This window comes from Parasteatoda tepidariorum, chromosome 1 (assembly GCF_982258835.1).
Source record: "Parasteatoda tepidariorum strain Cologne lab strain chromosome 1, Ptep-v5.0, whole genome shotgun sequence".
NCBI lineage: Eukaryota > Metazoa > Arthropoda > Arachnida > Araneae > Theridiidae > Parasteatoda > Parasteatoda tepidariorum.
This window is the reverse complement of record NC_141755.1, coordinates 2,628,176-2,651,737: the sequence shown is the minus strand read 5'-3', so window position 1 is coordinate 2,651,737 and position 23,562 is coordinate 2,628,176. Positions and strand designations below refer to the sequence as shown.

At 31.0% G+C, this 23,562-nt stretch overlaps 1 protein-coding gene across 2 annotated transcripts in view; it reads right to left on the bottom strand.

Annotated features, from left to right (window-relative positions):
* Window positions 1–6,846: 6,846 nt before the first annotated feature.
* LOC107449945 (laminin subunit gamma-1) overlaps window positions 6,847–23,562 on the bottom strand; it is a 75,036-nt gene continuing 58,320 nt past the window's right edge. For both annotated transcript variants that reach the window (XM_087158428.1, XM_043046181.3), the window contains 9 exons: window positions 19,641–19,950; window positions 15,429–15,566; window positions 14,738–14,915; window positions 14,524–14,646; window positions 13,402–13,516; window positions 13,038–13,237; window positions 11,982–12,140; window positions 10,634–10,733; window positions 6,847–7,789 (listed from right to left, as the gene is read on the bottom strand). In XM_087158428.1, the coding sequence (XP_087014554.1) occupies window positions 7,536–7,789; window positions 10,634–10,733; window positions 11,982–12,140; window positions 13,038–13,237; window positions 13,402–13,516; window positions 14,524–14,646; window positions 14,738–14,915; window positions 15,429–15,566; window positions 19,641–19,950 (1,577 nt within the window). In that variant the 3' untranslated portion in view covers window positions 6,847–7,535. The remainder of the gene's footprint in view (window positions 7,790–10,633; window positions 10,734–11,981; window positions 12,141–13,037; window positions 13,238–13,401; window positions 13,517–14,523; window positions 14,647–14,737; window positions 14,916–15,428; window positions 15,567–19,640; window positions 19,951–23,562) is intronic.

The window sequence follows — 23,562 nt, the reverse complement described above, 5'->3', positions numbered from 1 at the left end:
AAACATTCAACCTTCATTATGTTACATTATGGTTATTTTTAGGAAATTATTTAAGCAAAATAAGAGTAAAAAATAATTTGCAAAATTTAAAAAAAAAAAAATTTCTTCCAGCAACAACATACTGAATAAATTTTGAAAAAGATATGCATTTATGAAAAAATGCATTCGTATTTCTTATCGAACTTTTCAATACAATATAAAATGATCAAATTATGAATGATAGAATTATGTTTATCTCATAACTATTCTCAAAATTCATAACAGTTCTTTTTCAAAAGCTCTCATTCAGCGTACTTAATTCGGAGATCCAGCAAAAAAAATTTAGAATTAGTGTAAATGCCACTCCAGACCAGCAAATTCCTCTGATTGACTTATAATTTTAAGTCTAATGTTGACAAAACGTGGACTCAATAAATTTTATTCCTTACATTCTTTCATTAAATATAATCAAAATGATTAAAAAAAATTTTCTTTTCGTATATTTAGAGTTACTAATTTTATTTATTAACTTTTGAGTTTCGCTAAAAGATGTTCGATCATTTAGGGTTCCGTAGCCGCAAAACATTGGGAACTCGAGATCAGTGCTTCACAACCTTTTTTGTCAACGCTTGATAATTTTACGGCAGCCCGCTGAGGCAGGGGAGAGAAGTTGATATTTCAGATTGTTTTGATTTTTCTTATAATATTAAATTAATTGTATTTAAACATGTTTTCAAAATAAAATACTATTACATGAGCGATGTTGGTGCGACTTTAGGTGACGTCTCTCAACTCCTGGTTAACTTCTCGTCTATGGAAAGTCGTACAAACCAGAGACAAATGCACCATAGTAAATAAATTGGAAATAGTTTAATGTTAATTGAGCGGCCCAGTTCCTCTTGATCGGTACCGGTCCGAGGGTTGGTGACCATTGCCCTAGATTTATCAATATCTAATTTTCAAATATTATCTAAAAAATAATCAAAATGTAAAAAAAAGTCTTTTGTTAAGATATTTTGTAATGACATACCTGCTGTCTCCAAAATGGCCGTCGTTTTATAAAATCCATTTATAAAAAACGGTTGGATATAAAATTATAGGATTGGCCGTGTTCTGCTTAGGAAACTAATTAGTTTTTCTCAGCAAGCTTTAAAATTAGTTACAAAATTTATCAGTAGATGATGTTGTTGACTGTATAAACTATCATTTGTCTCCTTGTCGTCAGACTAACCATGGGAGATTTTCGTGGTTTCTCTCTCCATGTAACGCAAATGCGGATTAGTTCCATCAAGAAAGTCCTACACGAAGGCAAATTTCTCCCAATACATGATATAGGAGTTCCCTTGTCTTCTGGATTGAGGTTCAAAATGACAAGGCTGCGAAGTTGAACATGAGTAGACGTAAACCTATAAATTGGGTCGGCTGTTCAACGATGGTTATTAAATAGAATATCGTTTTCTGTTGAATGTCTGATCATTCCAACTAAAGTGGCACAAAGCGTATTTTAAATTTGGCCTTAAACTGCAAACACTCTGTTGATGAAAATGGTGGTTCATAAAAATGATATAGTTTTCGCAGAGAGCAGAGTCATCTGAAATGAAAGCAAATTTTATCGAAGCAATTTCTCGTACGTTGGGAGCAAACCATTTATATATTTATTCCCCTTTCTTTGAATGATTCGTTAAATTTCAGGTCATGTATAAAGCTTTTCATTTCCTTTTAATATTTGACTTCGCAATTGCTGTTGTGTATATATATGAAAAATGCGTGGGCAAATTAGCAAAGGTGTTAATTTTTTAAACTAAAATTATCGAGCGGTATAGGAAAAAGAGGAATTAATGAATAGATGGCAATAAAGTAAACAACAGAATAAAAAAAAAATTACGTTTTAATTTTATTATTTTTTTTTTTATCCATATTTAAGAAAAAAGTGGACAATGTTAAATACTGCCGTACAACAATACCGAGATTGTCTTCGTACACATAGCAATTGACATAATCAAATTAATTCATTACTCCAGTTACGGTCCCATAGTTTCGACGACATTCTGTAAGCAAGCAAATTTCTCACACAAAATACATTTTTCAGAGAGCTGAACTTCACTGAACTGAAAAGATTCTCGATTTATTGCACGCAAAACATCCTCCTACTGAGAATATTTCACGAGTCTATCATCATCCACTCTTTAAGTGATACAAAATATACGTCACACTTTACAAAGAAATTGCAAATTACTTTTTGAGTACCCTCTGTAGTCAAATAGCGTGAAACCTCACGATATATTTAATTGAGCAATTACACATTATTTTGATTCATTTAAAGGTTGGTCGACGGAAGTCCAGATTGTGTTTTATTAGTTGAATTCGCGTGTTTTGGACATAAAAAACAGAAGGTAGCCGTTTGAAGCGAACTGTATAAACATTAACACACATGCGAACGGCTTTCTTTTAAATATGTAGATTGCAATTTATATATATATCGCCAAAAAACAGCCAAATTTGCGATAAAAATCGAAAATTTAGCAACTAAAATTGTGTTTCGGCGAATAATTTGTTCCACTGAAAAAAAATTACAATTACGTCAAAATCAATTTTTCTGAAGAAATCAGTATTTTTTATTCGATTACAGTAATTTTCGGAGGATGCTCCACATAACCAATTAGAATTGGGTCCAAATAATATAAGCCATAAACAAACTACCGTGAAATAGTTTTCTATGGGAAAACATTTTATTATATTTTCATAACAGTCGTTGAACAGCCGACCCAATTTTGGGTTTATGACTACTAATGTTCAACTCCGTAGCCTAGTCATTTTGAACCAATCCAGAAGACAAGGAAACACATGGATCAATACCCCCAGAGGTTTTGATTTGTTATGGGAACATGGGACTTTGAGACTCGACAGATTTAACCTGCATCAGTCACCATTTACTACACGGAGAGTCTTCGGAAGGCGGGGATCGAACCTACGACCTCTTGGACATGGGCTCAGTGTCCTACCAACCAGGCTATTCCGGCCCTAATCAAAAAAATTGTTAAGATTTGCATTTGGCAAAGACTTTCGAAAATTTGTGAATACTTTTTTGATATTTAGCTAAGAATTTGAAATCCCTAGCACGGGTCCTGATTTATATATATATATATATAATTATACAGTCATAATTTTCCACGAAATATTTATAATTTAAAATGCATAAAAATTTAGTTCGGATGCATCCTTCTATTAAGTTTATTTTATTTTATTGTCGGCGTCGAACAGTCGATCCAATTCTGCGTTTAAGACTATCAATGTTCAACTCCAACCAGAAGACAAGGAAACTACTGGATTAAGCATTGGAACAAACTAACTTTCGAGGGGGTACTTTTTGATCTTTCTAAACCGCACTTGGGTTACATAGAGAAGAAAATCACGAACGAAAACCTTATATATATATATATATATATATATATATATATATATATATATATATATATATATATATATATATATATATATATATATATATATATATATATATATATATATATATATATATATATATATATATATATATATATATATATATATATATATATATATATAATGTGTGTGTCATTTTAAATATGCTTTCCATACAAAAAAAAATATCACGTACTATTTCATATTAAAGGTTTTTACTTTTATTAACCATTTATCATGTAATAATCAAACTCTAAAATGTTATAATAGTATAAAAAATACCAAGAATGAATGATAAATAAATATTACACGTAAACAACGTTAAATAAAAGATAAACAAATCTTTTTTTTTGTAAAAAAAGTATATTTATAACTTTCATTTATTTTGTGCCGATACTTAAGTTGCGTCATTTTCTATTTTTATCCTTAATTTTATTCTATGGTACTCTTCATGAACATGCGAAAATTCGATAAAAATAATTACAAAGGAATGTTTGATTGAAAAGAAATATTAACTGGAGAGGGACACCCATTCACAATACTGCAGTTCATAAATGAATAAATAAAAACCAATCAATTCAATTTTTTTTAAAATAAAATTACTTTGATAAAAATAAAAGAATAATAAAATCATATATGGATACAACTTACTTTTTAACTTGAAAGTTCTAGGGATATGAAACGAATAGCGGTATACTCATTAAAAAAGAGCAAGAACACTAATATCGATTTGACTGATTTTGAAAAGCAACAGCAATTCTTTTTTAAAAAAAGAGTAATAATGCTTCGGAAAAAAAAAAACAGTGTCATCTTTTAGAGATGGCACTGTTGATGGAGCGTTAACAATTTAATCATTTAAGCGTAACCAAGAACGACCTAAAGCATTGCTCAATTGGCGAGATTTTGGAGAAAAAAAGTATTTGGTGTTTTTATTCTGAAACATTATAAAACAAATCAGAAAAGGATGAATTAATAGCGAGATAAAATGGCTAGGTTATCACAATGATAAGTTGATTTTTAAAATGAATTTAAACCAAAAGTACTATTTGATCTGCTAAGGATAAAATAGGATGAACTATCACGAGTAGATATATTTGCATGCAAGAAAAAAGCTGCCGTTTAAATCATCATTGGATTAGAAAATTTAAAATGCATGTTTTAAAAATTTTTTGCTATAAGGATATGCTTTTGCTAAAATTTAAACTATTTGGGGCTTGAACATCACACCTAAAGAAGAAAGCCTCTGTCGTCACCAATGTGATAGAAAACATTGCTTTCTTAACAATATTTTTTTTTCTTCTTTTTTAACATAGAATTTTTGTAACAGATGTCAGATACCTCCGAATCACTGAAATCAAATTTGCAATCAGTTTCTCTCTGCAAGCTACATTTTTCTTAAATGACATTTTTAGTCTATTTTTTTCGAAATGTATAACTTTAAAAAAAGTGATATATAAGAGGGGGTTGTGAACATGTTACGCTTAACTTCTAGATAAGTTAAGGCATATCATCAGGGTTAGAATGGCATAGGAATTCAGGTCCGGAAATGCAGCCATACGCCGCTAGGAACCCTTCCCGATTACGAACTGTTTCTTTCTATGCTCTTCATGACACAATAGAGAAGTTTTCTTCCTGAACAGGACGACATTTCCGGGAGCGGGTTTCTATGCTATTCCAATCCCGATGATGTGCCCTAACTACTCCAGAAGTGGGTTGCAAGATTTATGAAATTCCTTCTTATATATAACGTTTTTCACCTTGCACATTTTAATAATAAAAATAGGCTAAAACTTTTAAGAGTATAGACTTTTCAGAAAAACTGTAGCTTTAGAAGCAAAACTAGTTTTATATTTGAAATCCCTGCATCCGAATTAGACAAGAACAAGCATTTGTATAAATGCAACAAAACATTTGTTATCTTCTATTTCATAGCGTACAGTTCTTGACGAAGGTTTTCAAATTATATATATATATAATGTTATAAAGGTGAGCCTTTCGTTTGACAAGAGAGCACTGCAAGGGTGAAACCACGGAAAGATAGCAGCACCACTTACTCGTGAGACCACTTTCACAATTTAGACATAATTTCGAAGGGAAATGAATTTTTTAAAGATCCTTCTATCCTGCTCAGCGACCACGGGACTTTCACGAGCTCGTTTATTGTATGAACTCGGCGGTTTTAGGGGAGTGGAGGATCAAGTAAAATCCCGGATCGGCGTCTGATTATCTAAACACTAGGCTACCACATATGACCAGACTAGCCCCTTCAGCTGCTAACCGAAAGATTTTTTGCTCGAGTCCACCCGTGGGCGCGTATCTTAGGGGCCGGGATAGCCTGGTGAGTAGTGCCCTTGTCCAAGAGGTAGTGGGTTCGATTCACGCCGAACGAAGACTCCCCCGTGTAGTAAATGGAGACAGATGCACGTTAAATCTGTCGAGTCAGAATGTTTCCATAACAAATCATACCTCTGGGGTTACTGATCCTTGTCTTCTGGATTGGGTTCAATATGACAAGAGTTGAACATGAGTAGTCGTTGCCCACGTCGTTGAAAAAAATAAATCAGCGAGAGAACGTTTTTTTTTGGGGTCTGAATTCGTAACATTAAATAATTAGCATATTTGAGTTCACTCCCTCGAATCATTGAGTTCTAGAACGTGAAGATCCGACCGTTAAGTTACTCAGGGTGTTACGCATTGTACATTGCAAAGTATGTATAATCACAAGCTTTCCTCCTCTTGGAGTTAGCTCTGTATACATTAGTCAAATCCCACTTTTGAGCTTGGTTTACAATCAAACATTTATAAGAACAAATCAAATTGGAGTTAATAATGAAATATATAAATAATTTGGAAATTTTAAATTTAACTTTTCTGTTACTATTTAAAGAAAATCATTGTGATACGTTACAAGAGTAAAAAACAAACACAGATTCACTTCAGGAATTTGTTTTTGTGCCTCTTGAAACACCTTTTTTTTCTCAACACAAAAAAGTACAGGAATGAGTTTCTCTGAAATGGAGATTGAATCTCATATTTTCTGGAAAACTGTGCGATAGTACAGCTGTTTTGAACATTTTTAATGGCGTTCAAACATTATTTTTAGCATACAACTTAACTTGCCAAAATATGAGAGAAATCTCTAACATTTAAAATAATTTTTCAATAAATTTGTTTTTCCCAAATTTTTTTTTCTCATAAGAATTAGGTTATAATCAATATAAACATGTATTGGACTCTATAGTCATGTAAAACTTAAAATTATGTCAAAAGTGATTTTTTTATTGTAAGGCAATTTAATTACTTACTTTTTTTTTGAAATTATAGTATTCATATTAATTAGACCAAGTATCTACTTTTATAGTCTGTGTTGAATTTATATACACTATATAAATCAGAAAGAAAAAGTGTTAAATGATTTGACAGTAATTGCATATCACAAAACGTAAGTTATAAATTTTATTAAATACCTAAAATACAGATTCAAAAATAAAACTAATATTAGTGGTAATATACATTAAGACTAAACATAACACATCAAAACTATGTTTTGCATCTTTAAAATAATAAGATATAATAACAATTAAAATCAATTAAATATCACAAGCAAGAGAAGTAAGTATATATGTAAATGAAAACATCTGATTTAAATTTTGATCTTCAAAAATACAAAAAATTTTAGATAAGCATTGAAAAATGTGAACTATTTGTAGAAAAAAGATAGACCTCTAAAATAATAAGTGCATAGTATTATAAAAAAATAAATATTTATTTTAATTGAAAATAAAATTTTGTTTCACAATTTAGCTAAAAGCTTCATTAGAATTATAATATACATAGTATTTAATTTCTATGAAAAAAAAATGTTATTTTTTTTTAAATTTATGCCATTTTAGTTACCTAATTTAAGTGAATGATATAATTCTCTTAATGGAGGTGCTTTTGCAACAAAATGTAGCTGTTAGTGAAACAACAAAAAAACTAAAGATTTACGTTTCAACTGAACATTTAGCAGAATGAAACTATCTTCTTCCAATAAACCATTTGAATACATGTTTGTTCAACAAAAGTCCTATTAAAAATTAGTTAGATCTTGTCTAAGTTTGTATGAAATTGTTTTAAGGTTCGAGGACAAGTCTACGATAACAGTCCTCTGGTAAAGAGTATCTGATAGCGGCTACGTTTGCAACATCTTTCTTAAGCTGCTCTATTTCATCTTCGTAGTCTCTCATCCACTTCTTCTGCTCCACCTGAGCTTCTCTTAGAGCATCAGTCCTAGGTCCAAGGTCTGCGTTGATGAGTTCACGTTCGGCAATGGCTAACAATCGCTCTAGGTCATCCAGTTGAGAATTGTCCACACTGTCAAGGTCACCTGAAAGATTCATTACAGAATATGAGTCATTTTAACTAGTTTCATCTTTATGTTAGTATGTGCAGGTGGGTTACTCAACAAATGTGCTATTGAATGAAAATGTATGCTTGGTTTGGAAATTTTTGTACTAAGTTATAGATAATCATCTGACAGAAAAGAGATTTTATTATGCCACATGGAGATTTTCATCAAAGATATTTCCTAACACATAAAAATGAGCACACCAAGAAAGAGTCTCAGAATCAAATGAAATTTTACATATGCAAGTATACAATGTTGATAAAAGTAAGAAATCAATGCGAAATGATCATTTATTGCAGAAAAAAATACAAATGAATGGTGGCTTCATTATTCATTTCGGCCACCTCTAATGCGAGTGCAAGATGCTGGGCAATGAATTATACAAGTCTCTCTTGTTTCATAGTTGCTGTAAAAACACTGCTGAACTGTCTAAACTCGGAGGCTGCCCAACTTGCAGTCCCAGATATACTCATTCGATGAAAAAATCTGGGGATCAAGCAAAGCCACGGATGGGTCAGGGGCATTCTCTTGTTGAAAAATGGCTTCTGGAAGCCCCACCATGAGTGTCAACACATGTGGTTGAAGAATATACCGCAGGGTTGTCATGATATTCTGCGGATGAAAATGAGAGGCTATCGTGTGTCGTACCATCACACCAGCAGCAAGAAGCAGTAGCAGCGTAGTATTGAGGCGTTCACCACAGGGCCTCTACACTATTGATCCTCTCTTCCCAAATGACTACCTGAATCTAGTCCAATGCGGTCAAGGGCAACAGCACTCCGAATGGAGGCAACCATGAATGGGTGTCAATCCTGCTGTTCATCAGCTTCTGTAGCTGATGGGATGGTATGTGGTGTCATCACAAGATCCCTCCTAAGATTGATCTAGGTAGCCAGTGCATTCGTGATACCCTTCAGGCAGGGCTCCTAGGAGCCTTTTTTCAAAAAGCAATACTTTGCCACCTTTCCCTGCTCCATTCTCAGATTCAACACACAATGAGCATATAGGGGACTACTTGTGATGGATAACCAAGTAGGATAACCCCAGATTTGGCAGTGTTTTATAGCAACTGTGGAACGAATCGCTACAGAATATAAAAAGTGACTTAGATTTCTTAACGATCGACTGCATTTGTGTGAAAGGATGCTAAAACCCTTATTCATTTGTATTTTTTCCAAAATAAATTACCATTTTGCGTTGATTTTTTAATCACTTACTTATCACCACTGTACTTACGTATTAAAATTTCGCATCAGTCTGACAACTCTCTTTGGGTAAGCTAATTTTTAAGGCAATCAGTGCATAGCTTCATTTTATTCATTGAAATGTGTTATATTTAATAATCGCATTCTATCTGATGTTAAAGGGTTGATTCACAGATCTGTCAAGCTAAGTTCTATAAAGTTTCAGGTTGGGAAATTAAAAACTGGTGGAATACTGCCAAAAATGGTAGTGAGCTTAAATCTGAGTGTAACAACTATGATAAACAAATGAGTTCAACTTTCTTCTTCTTCAGCACGACAGCTCCTTACAGGCCTTGGCTGCCTCAACCACAGGTAGCCTCCAACACCTCCTGTGCATGGCGACTTTTTTCCAGTTGTTTATCTTTAATACTTTTAGATCTTTAGCACTGTCATCCAGCCATCTAGTTGGAGGTCTTCTTCTAGCCCGAGATCCCGAAGGATTTTAAAAGGTGGCAATTCAGACTGCATTATTTCCTGGACCTCTCCAGATATCCATTTTAATCTATTGCTTCGGATGACCTGCATTATCTGTGGCTGTCCATAGAGTCGGTATAATTCAAAGTTGTATCTGATTCGCCAACAGCCTCTTTCCTGTACTGGGCCAAAAATATTTCTAAGGATTTTTGTTTAAAAAAAACCATGAGTACGTTGATTGTCTGCGTTTAGTATCCATGTTTCACTTGCATAGAGCAATACAGGTAGAATAAGAGTCTTATAAATTTTAATTTTTCGACTGATTATCCTATTGATCTTAATTGCTTTCTTAGTCCAAAGAAACACTTGTTTGCCATTTTAATTCTGTTGTCAACTTCTGTTTTTATGCTGTTTTGGTCATTCATCATTGTTCCAAGGTATTGAGTTCAACTTTACATTGCATAATTTTGATATAGATAAAAAGATCTAAGCTTATGGTATTTAAGTAGATACTTAAAATTTCGAACTTTAGTTCTATAGGAAGTGAGTCTAATTCACAGGGTCCTGAATTTAGCAATTGCTATAAACCTTCAGAAAGAGTCATAGAAAGTTCATTAACCCAACAAAATACTTCATTTGTAAACAAAATACTCTTTGTAGCGCATACATAAAGAAACAGTGAAAAGAGACCTTACCAATATTCACTTTCTAGAATATCAATTGTTTTTGTCTGTCACGCAAAAATACTCCTAAATTACACATTTTTTTTGCCTGGATTTAAGTTTATAGACTTCAATTTTCTGTTATAAAAATATAGAATAATGAGAAATTATAAGACACCCTATTTAGTCAAAAACTCTTGAAAATATGTTTAAAAATCTCTTTATTATTTTTTAAATACATGAAAGTTTTGGGAATGTGGAATACCTTTTTTTTTCCTTCAAAATTTGTTTGATTACTTCAAGGAAACAAAATGATGAAGTAACTGACAAGCATTGACAAGACTGCAACAATTTCTTAACCAAAATAAATACAGCCTTATATTTTACAAGAAATCTAAATCTCTTTCCGCTCAGAAATAGTCGATAATTAAAACTATTTCCTATCAAATTTATAAAATGTGTTAATTCTCAGTACATATCTACAAATCAAAAGTGATAAATACCCAAAGCATCTAAGATGTCATCTAATTTTCCTTTGGCATTTCTTCCTTTGTCTAAAGCTTCCAATGCAGCAGTCTTTGCTTCATTTGCTCTACTTAAAGCCTAGAATAGATTAATTGGTGTTGATAATTAGTTCGAAATATGTACTAGGAATTTTAAAGTTTGTATTAAATAAAAAAAAATTTCACGTTTGGGTTGTGCCTAATACTGAATTGGAAGCGTATTCTTGTCAAAATTAGGAATAGATTTGCTCAAAAACAAAATAAAATTTTTAGTTTTACAAGTTAACGATTTTCAGGCCACTTTTTCATTAAATATTAATTTGGATGTTCCAGATATCAGCAATTTTTATAATAAAAAAATGCATATCATGTTCATGCAACGTTAGAGCATAAGGGATTGTCTGCCTGATGAGTGAGTGTGTTTGTTTTGTAACTGTAAAATGCATGATTTTGCAAGCTGGAAAAAACTGTAGAAAAAATTTCATGTTATTAAACATTAGAAACATGGGAGCAATTGGTTCGCAGATTTGAAAATGAAGATTCTCAAAGAATTGGTGTTGGCCAGTAATTATATTCACACTATTGGTATTGTATCTAATGTTCTGCAGGTATCAACACAAATAATTAAAAACTCTCACTAGTTAATACAAATGGTTTTTATATGACAAATAATTTTATTTTGTAAACAAGAAAATCAATTAATTAAATACCAAGTTACGAGTCACTAACTATACAATGAAATAAATATTATAAACATTTCATTTACACATATTTATTAAACATATATATATTTTATTACAATTTTAACTTAATTTATTTTGAAAGAAACGCAGTTCTGCTCTAAATATGAATTGTTCAACATTGTATCCTGTAGCATTGAGCATATTTTGCTTTAAGGAACGCACAATGGCAATTTTTGAAGTTACATGAACGTAAGAAGCCTTTAGTGAACTTTAGAGGCGTGAAGATCTTTTATAACAGTTGAATATTAATAAAATCATTATACACTTTTGAATGAAGATTCTGGAAATGGATATCCTTTTTAAGCAAAAGTACAAGAATTTCTTTTTACAATAAATTAATTTTGTATAGAGTCAAAAAAGTAATAGATAATTCTGGTTTCACCAGAAACAAATTACACATTTGAGTTTTGAAGACTAATGGGTTAAAGTTTAAATAATGATTGCATCAGTTAGTTTTGATTTTATAAAATTTGCTGTTAATATCTCAAGACCAATCCTTTAAATGCTTAAGACTGCACCTGGAAATCATTTAAGTTTTCTTGCTCACTGTATCTATAATTTTATTAACAGGAGAATAACAGTAAATGTTACGCCTAAAATCATACCTCTTCAGAAGAGTCTGCATCCATTTTGGCTTCATCTTCAAATTGTTTCATCCGTTCATCAGTATCATCCACGTCATCTGTGAGTTCTCCCGCTTGACCTTTAAGTCTTTTAGCATCCTCTTTAGTTTGTCCAGCCTCTTTGCGTATTCCATCTGCATCCTATCAAAATCAATGCTTTCATTAGCTACATGAGAAATGTTTAATTAATATACCTATTAGAGACTTGTGCTATGTAAAAATACTATTCCTGAATAATTAAACTTGATTTACAGTTACTCTGTAAATTATCATTCCATTTGACGCATAAACTATGAATTAAATAGAAGATTTTTTATTTATGTCAAACAAATTAACATGGCTTATATACTTTATATAAATTATCGATGGTGAAAAAAAAAATTAAACGCTTACAACCTATGAAAACATTAAAAATTACAGTAACATATCAAGTTTGCAAGTCACAATTATAAAATTGTTTTATCTAAACATAATGTATATTAACATGTTTAGTAGGTAAGTTTAATGATTTTAATGGTACAAAATGTTTAGCCACTGTTTCTCAGGGGTAGAATGCTCACCTCCCAATGAGGTTACCCGGGTTCGAATTTCAGCGATGGCTGGTCGAAATGAATTCTGCACCCGTCTCCTTGCTATCAGGTTAATTGTAGGAGATTTTTCTTGGTTTTCCTCTCCATGTGACGCAATTACGAGTTGGTTCCATCAAAAAGGTCTCAACAAAGACAAATTTCTATCAATACTTTATACAAGATTTCTCCTGTCTTCCGGAATGGGGTAAAAATGGCTATAGAGTAGAACATCGGTAGTCGTAAACCGAAAAGTGGGTCGGCTGTTCGAGAACAATGATAAAAAATATCCCTATATAATGCTTCCCATTTCAAGGTTTACGTAATAAAGATCTTCTACAGTACAAATGAACTATTTTACTATCAACTGTATTTGGGATAAGGAAGTGAGCTATTCAATGTTTGTAAGTAAAAGCAAATTTGTCTCAACAGTTTAACAAAAGAAAATATAAACTAAAAAAAAGAATATTACTTTAGACGCTTGTTCGGCCAATCTTTTAGCTTCTCTCGCAATATCCCTGGCGTCTGCAGCATCTTGGATGGCGCCACGTAAAGCATCTTCAGCATCAAATGTTTTATTTTCAGCTTCGTTAACCTTTCTTTTGACTTCAGGTATTCTCTTAATTGTCTCATTTGCTCTTTCTTGACTCTCTTTTACCTGCTGATCAAAACCTAACAAAAATAATTGATTATATTGTATCTTAAATTGTTTTTATACACATTTGTTTTAAGAGAAATAATGCATGGTAATAAATCAACATTAGAATTCAGGATACAGCTTGTGAATTGTTATTTAGTAATTGGAAGTATATGAACTTAAAAAAAAGGTGCCATACCTTTAAGTGTATCAAGGGTATCTTTAGCATCCTCTAAGATCTTTTCACCAGATTCAATTGCATTCAGTGCCTTGGCAAGTGCAGCATCAGTATCAGTAAGCAATTCATCTGTAATCTAAAATGAAAGATCTCAGATAATGATGATTACAAAAGTTATTAATTGAGAAAAGAAATCTTTGCTTGCATTAAATAATTAAAAATAAACATAAAAATATGATAACAGCAATTCGACAAAAGCAGATTCCCACATGAAATTATGCGGGGAGTAAAACATTAGTAAACCTATCGTATTACGTGTTCTGTAAGGGTCTCACTCATTACGTAGTTTTTAAATCCTTGTCAGAAATTAAGTGAAATAAATATAAGGTTTCAAATGACTATTAAAGCCAGGAAAAATGAGCTTGCTATCAAAATCTGCTAAATTTTATAACCGTGAAAGACGAAGAAACTTGGAGGAGTTTGCTTAATTGTTTTTTAATTCTGCTCTGTTTCTTCAAGCAATCAAATAGGTTTTAATGTTTTCAGTCCCACTTTTCTCTTAAGTGATTAACAATTTTTTAAATTTTATTTAGTAAAAAACGTATACTCATTAAGATTTGTAAATTATTTAAGCAAAAGGAAAAAAAGGAAAAATGCCAAAACCTTTATCGTTACTACTGTAAAAAATAGAACGTAAAACATTTAAATGCCTGGTGAAACTTGGAAATGTTTTTTTAAAACTTGCCTTTTCTCATCTATATCCTCCAGCAATCAAACAGGTTTTGATGCTTTCTGTCTCGTCTTTTAGACAAGTGATTTAACAGATTTGTATCATGCTGCTTTCCCTTAGAAACAAGAACTCTTTTATTCATTATTCAAAATCAGATGTTTTCATCTTCCTTTGAATCATAATTATACAAAATCCACTGATCTAACAAAACAAGTTAATTCAAAGTAATGTTCTCAAAGAGTCATTTTCGATAAATAACAATATTCTGTGAGCAGATCTCAATGGGAGAAATCTTCATTTCTTAAGACATTAAACTGTTGTAAATATGTAGTGGGGGGGGGGCAAAACTTTATGTATTTATGACTATTTCACATATTATACAATTACAAACATACATAAGTATTTAACTTTACCTGTTGTTGTCTAATTGCTTCATTCAATAATCCTTGGCCATCTTTTGCCTGATCATCTAATCTCGATAAAGTATTTTTGTGTTCATTTGCAAGAGAATCTGCTTGGGCTTTAATTCTCCTAGCCTAGGAATGAAAATTAATAAAAACATTAAAAATGTTTTTAAAAAAATATAGACGCATGTATTTTATACAGTAACATTAATATCTAAAGTACCTCCATTTTTATTCTGGACGCATCATTTTGCAAAGTTTCTACATTTGCCGTTGGCACTACTAGAGAATTAGCATCCGTATAAATGCCCAATGCATCATCATAGACAGTGTTGGCTTCAGTTTTTGCATCTTCTGCTAGATCTTTAGTTCTATTTACAAAGTCATCCAATTCAATTAACCTGAAAATTAGTATAATTCATTTTTATGAGTTCTTAGAATGGATAAGCTTTTTAATTTGAAATTTCTCGGTTATGCCAATAATAACTACAACCTAGACAAACAGCAAAAATTGATTTTTGTCATTCAATTTTATAACTTGTTCTCAGTTTTAATGCTTGTTTCTTTATAATAATACAATGCTAGAAACAAAAAAATAAATAAGATTTTAATTTTTTCTCAGTAAGTTTAAGTAAACAACAATCTGGTAAAAAATGTACTGAAATAGATGGTTTTCAGGTCACATTTACACTAATAAAAATTTTTTGTAAGGAAAATGATATAGTATTGTTAAAATTTGCAAGTCAGAGAGAGATTAGGACTTTCAAAACACATAGTTCATGGATGCATAATTATTTCTTTCTTTTTAATTATAAAAGTTTCCTACCGTTTCTTTATATAATCAATATTAATATACTTTAAACATAGAAAATAAATAACTTAAAAATTTAAATATTTAATAGAATGAAAATTACCTTCTCCCAAGGTCAAAAACTTCACTGCTTAACTTTTCCTGCGAATCCAGAGTTTCACGAGCGAGACGGTATGCTTCAATTGATGTATTCAAAGCCCGATTAGAAACATTGTCACTGACATCAGCATCTTCTTCTTGCCTACAAATTAGAAGTCATCCTTATTGTACATTCTCAAAAGGGAAAACTTACCTTAGATTAACAAATGAAACAGATACATACTGTGGTTTAAAAAAAATTTAGTTTATTGAAGTATGTGTGTCAAAAATGCATACATGTTTGAGTTATTTTTCAATCAACAAGCTCAAATTTAGGGTAAAAATGTCAAGTATTACCAATAAGTGATGATTAAGTTACCAATTTCCTATCTCACTTTGCTACTTACAAAAGGGTAACATCATCTTAAATGCAATATTATTGGTTTGCATGTTCTCTAAACAGTACACAACTAATTTTTTTGCAGCATAATGAAAGACAGGGTTCATGCTCTACTATAAAAATAAAATTCAAGTACTTTTCAAGGACTTTTTAAGACTTATTATAAAATTCTCAAGGACTTAAATTTTAGTTAAAGATAGACTAAAATTTAACATTTTAAACTAAAATGTTTTGACGATAAATGTTAGTCGATAATAGCAGTACTGAAAAATAAGACTTCCATTGCTCTCTCTTGATTTCGGAAAGTGATCTAAGTACATATATATAAAAAAAAAACAAGGGTGATTGGCATCGAGTCGAGAATAAAATTCATGATGCATAAAAACGTCAGGTTTGAATTTTGCATTAAAGCTTATTTTAAGCTAAGTATACAAAGTCTGAATAAGCAAAGATTCGGACAGAAGACGGGGTAGGGGGGAATGTTCTATATAATACTGTGATATCAATTAGATATTTAAAAACAACTCTGACGGGAGACTTCTATTTAATATTTAAAGTGGCAGAAGCATTTAGACAGTGAAATTTAAATTGTTCTTAAATATAATTTTGAAATTTCGACCACTTTTCTATTTAAGAAAATTAATCAATTATTGGATGTTGCGGCTTGATTATCATTTTAAATTTATTACCAGTCAACCATTTTAAATTGAAACAGTTGCCAACTTTCACCTCAATACCTTCTGATAGATTCTTAGTAACAATTTTGGTCACTGACTTTTTTAGTTAACCACTCATACTTGAATTAACTTTTTTTCAGTAGCATCGATCATACGCACTTGACATGGTCACGTGAATATGAATTGCAACTAGTAGTTTTCAAATCGAGTATAAATACGAAAACCGATATTTGATATCGCAAAATGCGTTAATACGAACAGCGACATTGGATTTCAAACTCGCGGAAAAACTAATTGCGCTAAAAAAACGCTTATGTACAAATCGCGATATTAGATTTTAAATTGCTTTAATGGGAATTGCGAGTACGATTTTTGAATCACGCGAAAACGAATTGTAACACTAGGCATTAAAGTGGACAAAAATAAAAAAAAAGCTGAACTTTTACAATGCAGGTCACTAGGAGGAAGGGGGGGGGGAGTGCTCTATATGATACTGAGATTTATAAAAGCAACTTTTAACTATGCTGGGAGATTTTTATTCAATATTTAAAGTGGCAGAAGCATTTAGACAGTTAACTTTAAATTTTTCTTAAATATAATTTTAAAATTTTGACCACTAATAAATTTAAAAAAATTAAGCAATTATAGGAAGGCGCGACTATTAAATTACTTACTAATGAAAAATAGATCACATCTTTACAGTAACTAATTCAAGAGAAAGCTTACTTCTACTTCTTTCAAGAATCGCGATATTGGGTTTTAAAATCGTGTGAATATGAATCTTGATATTGGATTATAAAATTGCATGAATATGAATCGCGATTTTGGATTTCAAAATCGCGTGAATATGAATCACGAAATTGGATTTCAAAATCGCGTGAATATGAATCGCGATTTTGAATTTTAAAATCGCGTGAATGTGAATCATGCTGTTGGATTTTAAAACCGCGTGAATATGAATCGCGATATTTGATTTTAAAATCGCGTGAATATGAATCACGATTTTAAATTTTAAAATTGCGTGAATGTGAATCATGCTGTTGGATTTTAAAACTGTGTGAATATGAATCGCGATATTGGATTTTAAAATCGCGTGAATATGAATCACGATATTGGATTTTAAAATCGCGTGAATATGAATCACGATATTAGATTTTAAAATCGCGTGAATATGAATCACGATATTGGATTTTAAAATCGCGTGAATATGAATCACGATATTAGATTTTAAAATCGCGTGAATATGAATCACGATATTGGATTTTAAAATCGCGTGAATATGAATCACGATATTGGATTTTAAAATCGCGTGAATATGAATCACGATATTGGATTTTAAAATCGCGTGAATATGAATCGCGTTTTTGGATTTTAATATCGTGTGAATATGAATCGCGATTTCGGATTTATAAAATCCCGTGATTACGAATCACGCTGTTGTATTTTAAAGACACGAAAATACAAATTGCGATATTGAATTTTTAAATCGCGTAAATAAGAATCACGATGCATAATTTTTAGATCACGTGAATACGAATCGCAGTGAGTAATTTTTAAATAGCGTACAAATACGAAAAACGATATCTGATATTACAACTGCGTGATAACGAATCGCAAAGTTGGATTTAAAAATGTGTGAATACGAATCGTGACGTTGGATTTTAAACTCACGAGAATACAAATCGCGATATTGGGTTTTAAAAACGCTTAAATACAAATCGCGATATTGGATTTTGAAATTGAGTGAATAGGAATTGCTAGTACGATTTTTAAATCGCGTAAAAAAATTTGCAACACGTAAGTTTTAAATCAGTTAAATACAAAAATCGATGATTGATATTAAAATCGTTTGATTAAAAATCGCGATTTTAGCAAATTCCGGTGCAGTTCCTAATATTTAAAATTCCAAAAATCAGCCAAACAAACAAACAAAAAAATCAAATATCGGCGCTCGTAACGAAACGCTTAGACTCCTTTCCACTCTATAGCAGAAGTCGCGGTAATCCGACTATCGTTCGGGCAGCTTGGGTTTCTCCAATAGGACTTCCCAAAAATTTTAGTTTTTGGAACATGGTCGGAAATTTTCAAAATTGGGGAAAAAAAGCGGATTTCCGCTTTTTCGTGGAAGTCTTTCATCCCTGCAACACATAATTTTTAAATAAGTCTAATACGAAGATCGATGATTGATATTAAAATCGCCTGAATAAATATCTGGATTTTGTCAGAATCTGGCACAGTTCCCAATATTTAAAATTCCTAAAATCAGCCAAATGTACATAAAATCCTAAAATCAAACAGTACGTGTCATCATCAGAAAGACGGGGAAGTCATTCTCTCACACTTACGCGCGTCAAAAAGTTAAACATAGAAATACTGGAAATAGGGCTGTTTTCCCGAGTTTTCGATACTTTTCAAGGTCATTTCGAAATTTTCAAGGATTTAATATCATTTTCAAGTACTTCTAGGGGCCCTTGAAAATCAAAATGAAATTCAAGTACTTTTCAAGACTTTTTCAAGGCCGCGGGAACCCTGGAAAGATAAAGGCAATTTAAATCACCCTGTTTCTGAGCTCAGTTTGAGATGAGATTAGAGTGCTGTATTATATAAAGTGACTATTATTTTTATAAAAAATTCATAATTAATTCATTCAGTGGAAAAATTCAGTGAAAAATTCAATGAAAAAATTCATAATCATTCAGTGGAAAAATTCATAATTAGCCACAACTCATACTTATAAATTTATTCAAGTTGAATGCACTAAGCTTAAGTATTAAAGAAGGAGAGCTTTGGAAATTAAATTTGTCCAGAGAGTACATTTATTTTTCAGTCTGATATACGTTCGAGAAAATCTGAAAAAAATTAAAATCAAATTTTAAACCAATAAAAATGCCCCATAGGATGTATCTCTTTTAGGATAAATACAACTTCGAAACATCATCAGATCTATAGTTCATATTTTCATACATTCAATTTTATTCAACAACTATTAAAATTTTATAGTTATAAATAAAGTTATATTCAATATTAGTGATTAACTTTGGTTAAAGAATCATTTATGAATAACAGAATGAATTTTGAATTTCATACAAAAATTTTGCAACAAAAGCAAATTCATAGAAACAATATCAACACTATACCGTAAGTGTGAGCAGTAACTTACTGATCTGCAAGTTGACGTGCTTCTCTTGCAATCTGAGACAATCTTTCAGATTGCTGCCCCAATCTGTCTTTTCTGTCCAAGGCAGAGTGAAAGGCATCACGACCTTGAGTATCCAAATATTTTCGAGAAGCAGCAACGGCATCTTTAGACTGCTGTATGATATTTTCTGCCAACGATATGTTATTGAGTCCATATCTTCGATATTCCTCACCATCGTCTAATCGCTCTCTAATTTTACCAGCCGTTTCACCAATCTCCTTGATTCGCTTGCGCAAATCATTTAGTTGATTGATTAAACTGCTATCCGCAACTGTGAGAGAAAATTATCTTTGGTTGATATTGAACAAGGTACATTGTTTTATAAACTAAAGCATTTGAAGAAAGTCCTGAATGTCAACAAATTCTGTTGGACTGGTTTAATAATGCAATACATGAAATTATTATATGAACTAATTCTTTTTCACAAAAATTCTTTAGGTTCATAAATTTCATAAAAATAATTTACAAAATTAAATTTGGAAAAATAAATATTTTCATGAAGTTATTTTTCTATTTTTTTTATTGCGATTCATAAATAAATAAATTAGGCAAAAAAAAAAAAAAAAAAAAAAAAAAACAATTAGATGCTAATTGAGCAGTGTTGGTGCTTACATAGTTCTACCAACATTATTTTTTGTTTGCTGTTAGTTCTAATTAAAACGAACTATTAGTACATACTAATAATTTACTATACAAACTACAAGGGGAAGGATCTATTTTGAGAGCCTTGTTTTCAAATATAAAAACAACACACTAGAATAAAATGCAACTATAAAAACAGAAATATATGTATATCTATATTATATAAAACGTTAATACGTACGTATGTATGTATGTATCAATAAAACCGATGATATTTCTTTTCTCGCGCTGGCAACAGTTTTCATTTTTAATTGATTGGATTCGGCGCGCAAGAGCACGTAGCGAGCAACCAGATAACAATAACCAGAGTGAGCATTATCAGGTTGTTCAATTTAAGTATGTATGTATGTATCAATAAAACCGATGATATTCGCGATCGCAACGCTCGAGTACGCCGTCTAGCGGGAGCCTGTAAACATCGGACATTAATTTATCACGTTTTCATTTAGTTCCATCAAAGTCATTGACTGAATCAGACGCCATTTTTTAGCAGCAAATAAGAAACAAAATTTCCCTAAGGAAAAGGCCGAAGAGCTTGAAAAAAATCTCCAGAATATTAGTAAATCTTTCAGGAACAGAACACGCCAAACATTTGAAGAAAAATTCGTCAATAATTTTTAATTTCTATTATCAACAAACTTGCAACTGATGACTTCCGATTTCGGATACTGTTACAGAAGTGTGTATTAAGGTAAAATGCATTTCTTCTGTCTTCAATTCATTACGAATTAAAGTGAAGTCAACATTGCTTTCGTCATTCCAGTGAATAAATATGAATTCAGAACATACAGAATTATAATAGTTATAGCATATTCTTCTTCGTTATAGAATAGTATATATTTCTGTATCCATATAATTCGGAAAACAACAATAAAAAATTATCCAAGTTACTTGAAATAGTGCCATTTGTGCTGATTCTTAATTAATTTAAATCGTTTTCTTGGTAAGTTTTTTTTAATTTTGAAAGAATAAGTTCAACTAGAATTCAGCTATTCTGTTTTTAGCTACACATTCAAATTCATATCAATTATAAAATTTTGCTGTGTAGTATGTTATCTAAAAGTAATGAAGGTATAAACTATGTATCTATTATTTGAGAATAAAGTTTTCAAACAAGGAACTTATCATTTTGGAATTCTCCGGGAATCATAAATCAGGTAAGTGCAATGATTTTTACAATAAAAAATTTGCTTGTAAATATTTTTTTTTTCATTTGATGATGGTTCTCTACAGAATGGTTTTTTACGTCTGATTAAGAACTATAAGAATAATAAAAAAAGAAACAATATGAAAGTTTTTATTTCAATGTTAATAATTCTTAAAATCGTTTTTTTTTTTATCCTAAGAATTCTTTATTTTCCGTTTTTTAGTTTATAATTTTTTGATAAAAATTGTTCAAAAAATACTTTTGAAAAATTAAATGGTATAACATTATGTGTTTATGTATACTTCTTGTATATTCCAATGTTTGAAATAATATGATTCAGAAAAGTATGGAATAAAAATTCGGTACTTACGACGTATTAACGCCACCGCCGCTACAGATTTGGCGGTTTTTAAGTGCCGCCAATCTACACTTAAAATTTTTGCGACAGTTCATAAAATAAAACACTTTATTTGAAATCAAAATAGTTAATTGGATTTCGGTGGAAAATGAGCCGATATAGAGTTTAGCATAGATTCAAAACAATCATATCGCCATATGAACTCTGATGAATAAGATTCCAAATGAAATAACATTTCCAAAACGTACGTTTGCCAAGATAAAGTTTTATGTTGTGGGAATTGGTACATTTTCGTTTTTTCGGTAAAATATTTCCCTCCTGAAAAAATAAAATTGCATCTTGTTTTGTTTTTGGCAAATCAAAAAGACGAATATTCGTAGCACTAAAAATGGCGACAAAAAAGAATTGTTCATTTGTTTTTGTTTCGTCAGCATTCTTTATTTTACGTTTCTTAGTTTCTAAATAATGATTTTTATTGAAACTTGAAATTTTTTGATAAAAATTGTTGTCAAAAAACGTTGTTTACAAAATTAAATTTCATAAAATTATGAGGCTTATGTATACTTTTTGTTCATTTTAATTTTTGAACTAATATGATTCTTAAAACTATAGAATGTAAAGTTAAAATGGGCCTTTCATGTTATATCATTAAATTTAGTAATACTATTTCTCGGGCATTAGGTTTTAACTCTTATAAGAATATACATATTTTTTTCTGTTAATGTACAAATATTTTTCCGATGTGTTTTGGATATTCCTTCTCTAATAAAAAGAGATACCATTTTGTTTTCGGTTGTACAAGAAAGAAGATCAAGCATTTTTCTTTTTTAAATTTAATAAGCCACATTAAAGAAGGAACGTTGCAATGCTACACGCTACATTAACGACGTCTCCAGAGTAACTGAATGACGGTTCATATGGAAATCGCAGGTAAGCGTCTCATACAACAACGCCCCCTATAGTTCGTTGCGATCGCGAATTTCTTTTCTCGCGCTGGGAAGAGTTTTCATTTTTAATTGTTAGGTTTCGGCGCGCAAGAGCACGTAGTGAGCAACCAGATAACAATAACCAGAGTGAGCATTATCAGGTTGTTCAATTCAGATTCATGCACTAAAAACATGACAATATTTAATTTAAACTCAATTAGGAATTAATTAATTAATTGAAGTGAGAATGTTTTAAAAGGCCGCTGTTGAATTGATATTTTTCTACTGGGAGCTACCTAAACGTCTAAAAAACGTTTAAGTGTTTGTATTGAATGCATTGAATTTTTTTATATTTCGCGTTTATTTATGCATTGAATTTTCACGCTTTAAAATGCAGAATATTAGTGAAGCAATATTTGATAATTTATTTTGCTAATATGTTTCTTATTTAGCTAATGTTTTGATTTTTTCTAATAATATCTAAATATTCAATCTAAATAGCTAATATACTTTTTTAAAAGCCAATAAGAACATTGGTAGAATTCTTCTACATAAGTACAATACTATGTCTTTGATGATAAAATACTATGTCTTTGATGATAATATATTTTGTCTTTGTGCTAGAACATTGTGTTCATTGGCGAGCGAGCGCAGCGAGCCATGGTTCACGGTGCGAACCACATAGGATTGCGTAGCAATTCTCGGGGTTGGCGAGCGTTAGCGAGCAGGGGGCGGAGCCTCCTAGTAAATATATATTCCATTATCTAAATATTCCATTTTTTCCTTAAAAAAAATAGGATTGTTTAAGAA